We start from the raw sequence: 6,932 nt of genomic DNA on the forward strand, positions 1-6,932 counted from the left end.
TCTGACACAGTCTGGCACAGTACGACAGAGTCTGACACATTCTGGCACAGTATGACAAATTCTGTCACAGTATGGCACAGTCTGACACAGTGCGACACAGTCTAACACAGTCTTGCTCAGTCTGACACAGTCTGGCACAGTACAATGCAGTCTTACACAGTTGGACACAGTCTGAAACAGTACGACACAGTCTGGTACAGTCTGACACAGTACAACACAGTCTGAAACAGTACGACACAATCTGGTACAGTCTAACACAGTCTTGCGCAGTCTGACACAGTCTGGCACAGTAGAACAGTACAACACAATCTGGCACAATCTGACAGAGTATGACAGTCTGGCACAGTATGACACAGTCTGGCACAGTCTGATACAGTACAACAGTCTGGCACAGTCTTACACAGTCTGGCACGATCTGACACAGTACGACAGTCTGGCACAGTCTGATAGAGTGTGACACAGTCTGACACAGTATGACACAGTATAGTAATCTGACACAGTCAGACACAGAGTGACACAGTCTGGCACAGTATGACACCGTCTGGAACCATCTGGCACAGTACAACACAGTCTGGCACAGTATGACACAGTCTGGCATAGCATGACACAGTATAACAAAGTCTGGTACTTTCTGACATAGTACGACACAGTCTGGCACAGTATGACACAGTCTGGCATAGCATGACACAGTATAACAAAGTCTGGTACTTTCTGACATAGTACGACACAGTCTGGCACAGAACGACACAGTCTGGCACAGTCAGACATAGAACGACACAGTCTGGCACAGTCTGAAACAGTTCAACACAGTCTCGCACAGTATCAAACAGTATTACACAATCTGACACAGTCTGGCACAATATGACACAGTACGACAGTCTGGCACAGTTTAACACAGTCTTGCACAGTCTGACACAGTCTGGCACAGAACAACACAGTCTGGTACAGTCTGGCACAGTCTAACACAGTCTTGTGCAGTCTGACAGTCTGGCACAGTACAATGCAGTCTGACACAGTTGGACACAGTCTGAAACAGTACGACACAGTCTGGTACAGTCTGACACAGTACAACACAGTCTGAAACAGTACGACACAATCTGGTACAGTCTAACACAGTCTTGCGCAGTCTGACACAGTCTGGCACAGTAGAACAGTACAACACAATCTGGCACAATCTGACAGAGTATGACAGTCTGCCACAGTATGACACAGTCTGGCACAGTCTGATACAGTACAACAGTCTGGCACAGTCTTACACAGTCTGGCACGATCTGACACAGTACGACAGTCTGGCACAGTCTGATAGAGTGTGACACAGTCTGACACAGTATGACACAGTATAGTAATCTGACACAGTCAGACACAGAGTGACACAGTCTGGCACAGTACAACACAGTCTGGAACCATCTGGCACAGTACAACACAGTCTGGCACAGTATGACACAGTCTGGCATAGCATGACACAGTATAACAAAGTCTGGTACATTCTGACATAGTACGACACAGTCTGGCACAGAACGACACAGTCTGGCACAGTCGGACACAGAACGACACAGTCTGGCACAGTCTGACCCAGTTCAACACAGTCTCGCACAGTATCAAACAGTATTACACAATCTGACACAGCCTGGCACAGTCTGACACAGTCTGGCACAATATGACACAGTCTTGCGCAGTCTGACACAGTCTGGCACAGAACAACACAGTCTGGTACAGTCTGGCACAGTCTAACACAGTCTTGCGCAGTCTGACACAGTCTGGCACAGAACACAGTCTGGTACAGTCTGGCACAGTCTAACACAGTCTTGCGCAGTCTGACACAGTCTGGCACAGAACAACACAGTCTTGTGCAGTCTGACACAGTCTGGCACAGTACAATGCAGTCTGACACAGTCTGGCACAGTACAATGCAGTCTGACACAGTCTGGCACAGTACAACACAGTCTGGCACAGTCGGACACAGTACGACAGTCTGGCACAGAACAACACAGTCTGGCACAGTCTGACACCCTACGACACAGTCTGGCACGGTCTGACACAGTCTGATACAGAATGACACAGTCTGGCACAGTCTGACACAGTACGACACAGTCTGAAACAGTCTTTCACAGTACAACACAGTCTGGCACAGTCTGACAGAGTATGACAGTCTGGAACAGTCTAGCACAGTATGACACAGTGTGGCACAGTATGACACAGACTCGCACATTATCACACAGTATGACACAATCTGACAGTGTGAAACCGTCTGGCACAGTGTAACACCGTCTGGCACAGTGTGACACAGTATGACACAGTCTGGCACAGTCTGACACAGTCTGGCACAATACGACACAGTCTTGCACAGTCTGACACAGTCTGGCACCGTACGACAGTCTGGCACAGTACGGCAATCTGACACAGACACAGAGTGACACAGTCTGGCACAGTACGACACAATCTCGCACAGTCTTGATACAGTACGACAGTCTGGCACAGTCTTACACAGTCTGGCATAGCATGACACAGTATAACAAAGTCTGGTACATTCTGACATAGTACGACACAGTCTGGCACAGAACGACACAGTCTGGCACAGTCGGACACAGAACGACACAGTCTGGCACAGTCTGACCCAGTTCAACACAGTCTCGCACAGTATCAAACAGTATTACACAATCTGACACAGCCTGGCACAGTCTGACACAGTCTGGCACAATATGACACAGTCTTGCGCAGTCTGACACAGTCTGGCACAGAACAACACAGTCTGGTACAGTCTGGCACAGTCTAACACAGTCTTGCGCAGTCTGACACAGTCTGGCACAGAACAACACAGTCTGGTACAGTCTAGCACAGTCTAACACAGTCTTGCGCAGTCTGACACAGTCTGGCACAGAACAACACAGTCTGGTACAGTCTGGCACAGTCTAACACAGTCTTGTGCAGTCTGACACAGTCTGGCACAGTACAACACAGTCTGGCACAGTCGGACACAGTACGACAGTCTGGCACAGAACAACACAGTCTGGCACAGTCTGACACCCTACGACACAGTCTGGCACAGTCTGACACAGTCTGATACAGAATGACACAGTCTGGCACAGTCTGACACAGTACGACACAGTCTGAAACAGTCTTTCACAGTACAACACAGTCTGGCACAGTCTGAAAGAGTATGACAGTCTGGAACAGTCTAGCACAGTATGACACAGTGTGGCACAGTATGACACAGACTCGCACATTATCACACAGTATGGCACAATCTGACAGTGTGAAACCGTCTGGCACAGTGTAACACCGTCTGGCACAGTGTGACACAGTATGACACAGTCTGGCACAGTCTGACACAGTCTGGCACAATACGACACAGTCTTGCACAGTCTGACACAGTCTGGCACCGTACGACACAGTCTGGCACAGTACGGCAATCTGACACAGACACAGAGTGACACAGTCTGGCACAGTACGACACAATCTCGCACAGTCTTGATACAGTACGACAGTCTGGCACAGTCTTACACAGTCTATATAAAATAATCAGGTCCCATCTTATCTTAGGGACCTCGTAGTACCATATCACCCCAATAGAGCGCTTCGCTCTCAGACTGCAGGCTTACTTGTAGTTCCTAGGGTTTGTAAGAGTAGAATGGGAGGCAGAGCCTTCAGCTTTCAGGCTCCTCTCCTGTGGAACCAGCTCCCAATTCAGATCAGGGAGACAGACACCCTCTCTACTTTTAAGATTAGGCTTAAAACTTTCCTTTTTGCTAAAGCTTATAGTTAGGGATGGATCAGGTGACCCTGAACCATCCCTTAGTTATGCTGCTATAGATATAGACTGCTGGGGGGTTCCCATGATGCACTGTTTCTTTCTCTTTTTGCTCAGTATGCACCACTCTGCATTTAATCATTAGTGATCGATCTCTGCTCCCCTCCACAGCATGTCTTTTTCCTGGTTCTCTCCCTCAGCCCCAACCAGTCCCAGCAGAAGACTGCCCCTCCCTGAGCCTGGTTCTGCTGGAGGGTTCTTCCTGTTAAAAGGGAGTTTTTCCTTCCCACTGTAGCCAAGTGCTTGCTCACAGGGGGTCATTTTGACCGTTGGGGTTTTACATAATTATTGTATGGCCTTGCCTTACAATATAAAGTGCCTTGGGGCAACTGTTTGTTGTGATTTGGCGCTATATAAAAAAAATTGATTGATTGATTGATTGATTGATTGATGACACAGTCTGATACAGAGTGACACAGTCTGGCATAGTCTGATACAGTATGGCACAGTCTGGCACAGAACAACACAGTCTGACACAGTCTGACACCCTACGACACAGTCTGGCACAGTCTGACACAGTCTGATACAGAATGACACAGTCTGGCACAGTCTGACACAGTACGACACAGTCTGGCATAGTCTGATACATTATGGCACAGTATGACACAGTCTGATACAGAATGACACAGTCTGGCATAGTCTGATACAGTATGGCACAGTCTGACACAGTACGACACAGTCTGGCACAGTCTGACTCAGTATAACACAGTCAGACAGAGTGACACAGTGTGGCACAGTACACCACAACCTTGCACAGGATGACACAGTCTTGCACTGCCTGGCACAATAAAACACAGCCTGGCGCAGTATGACACAGTCTGGCACAGTACGACACAGTCTGGCACAGTATGACACGGTACGACAAGGTCTGGCACAGTCTGATACAGTATGATACAGTCTGACACCGTCTGGCACCGTCTGACACTGTCTGACACAGTCTGGCACAGTATTACACAGTCTGGCACAGTATGACACAGTCTGATACAGAATGACAGTCTCACACAGTACGACACAGTCTGGCAATCTGACACAGTCAGACACAGAGTGACACAGTCTGGCAAAGTACAACACAGTCTGGCACAGTACGGCAATCTGACACAGACACAGAGTGACACAGTCTGGCACCGTATGACACAGTCTGGCACAGTACGGCAATCTGACACAGACACAGAGTGACACAGTCTGGCACAGTACGACACAATCTCGCACAGTCTTGATACAGTACGACAGTCTGGCACAGTCTTACACAGTCTGGCACGATCTGACCCAGTCAGACAGAGTGACACAGTCTGGCACAGTACGACACAATCTCGCACAGTATGACAGTCTGGAACCATCTGGCACAGTATGACACAGTCTGGCACAGCATGACACAGTCTGGCATAGTCCGATACATTATGGCACAGGATGGCCTATAATTAGCTATCTTAGCTAATTATAGGCCAATCTCCAACCTTCCTTTTCTCTCAAAAATTCTTGAAAGGGTAGTTGTAAAACAGCTAACTGATCATCTGCAGAGGAATGGTCTATTTGAAGAGTTTCAGTCAGGTTTTAGAATTCATCATAGTACAGAAACAGCATTAGTGAAGGTTACAAATGATCTTCTTATGGCCTCGGACAGAGGACTCATCTCTGTGCTTGTTCTGTTAGACCTCAGTGCTGCTTTTGATACTGTTGACCATAAAATTTTATTACAGAGATTAGAGCATGCCATAGGCATTAAAGGCACTGCGCTGCGGTGGTTTGAATCATATTTGTCTAATAGATTACAATTTGTTCATGTAAATGGGGAATCTTCTTCACAGACTAAAGTTAATTATGGAGTTCCACAAGGTTCTGTGCTAGGACCAATTTTATTCACTTTATACATGCTTCCCTTAGGTAGTATTATTAGACGGTATTGCTTAAATTTTCATTGTTACGCAGATGATAGCCAGCTTTATCTATCCATGAAGCCAGAGGACACACACCAATTAGCTAAACTGCAGGATTGTCTTACAGACATAAAGACATGGATGACCTCTAATTTCCTGCTTTTAAACTCAGATAAAACTGAAGTTATTGTACTTGGCCCCACAAATCTTAGAAACATGGTGTCTAACCAGATCCTTACTCTGGATGGCATTACCCTGACCTCTAGTAATACTGTGAGAAATCTTGGAGTCATTTTTGATCAGGATATGTCATTCAAAGCGCATATTAAACAAATATGTAGGACTGCTTTTTTGCATTTACGCAATATCTCTAAAATCAGAAAGGTCTTGTCTCAGAGTGATGCTGAAAAACTAATTCATGCATTTATTTCCTCTAGGCTGGACTACTGTAATTCATTATTATCAGGTTGTCCTAAAAGTTCCCTAAAAAGCCTTCAGTTAATTGAAAATGCTGCAGCTAGAGTACTGACGGGGACTAGAAGGAGAGAGCATATCTCACCCATATTGGCCTCTCTTCATTGGCTTCCTGTTAATTCTAGAATAGAATTTAAAATTCTTCTTCTTACTTATAAGGTTTTGAATAATCAGGTCCCATCTTATCTTAGGGACCTCGTAGTACCATATCACCCCAATAGAGCGCTTCGCTCTCAGACTGCAGGCTTACTTGTAGTTCCTAGGGTTTGTAAGAGTAGAATGGGAGGCAGAGCCTTCAGCTTTCAGGCTCCTCTCCTGTGGAACCAGCTCCCAATTCAGATCAGGGAGACAGACACCCTCTCTACTTTTAAGATTAGGCTTAAAACTTTCCTTTTTGCTAAAGCTTATAGTTAGGGCTGGATCAGGTGACCCTGAACCATCCCTTAGTTATGCTGCTATAGACGTAGACTGCTGGGGGGTTCCCATGATGCACTGTTTCTTTCTCTTTTTGCTCTGTATGCACCACTCTGCATTTAATCATTAGTGATCGATCTCTGCTCCCCTCCACAGCATGTCTTTTTCCTGGTTCTCTCCCTCAGCCCCAACCAGTTCCAGCAGAAGACTGCCCCTCCCTGAGCCTGGTTCTGCTGGAGGGTTCTTCCTGTTAAAAGGGAGTTTTTCCTTCCCACTGTAGCCAAGTGCTTGCTCACAGGGGGTCGTTTTGACCGTTGGGGTTTTACATAATTATTGTATGGCCTTGCCTTACAATATAAAGC

At 46.6% G+C, this 6,932-nt stretch overlaps 1 protein-coding gene across 1 annotated transcript; it reads left to right on the forward strand.

Annotated features, from left to right (window-relative positions):
• Positions 1-5,673: 5,673 nt before the first annotated feature.
• Positions 5,674-6,570, forward strand: LOC117530015 (the record flags this gene model as incomplete). Its single annotated transcript, XM_034192944.1, has 1 exon — positions 5,674-6,570. A coding segment is annotated over one exon (897 nt), but the record flags the coding sequence as incomplete, so codon positions are not given.
• Between the last annotated feature and the right edge of the window lie 362 nt (positions 6,571-6,932).

Source organism: Thalassophryne amazonica, chromosome 17 (assembly GCF_902500255.1).
Source record: "Thalassophryne amazonica chromosome 17, fThaAma1.1, whole genome shotgun sequence".
Taxonomy (NCBI): domain Eukaryota; kingdom Metazoa; phylum Chordata; class Actinopteri; order Batrachoidiformes; family Batrachoididae; genus Thalassophryne; species Thalassophryne amazonica.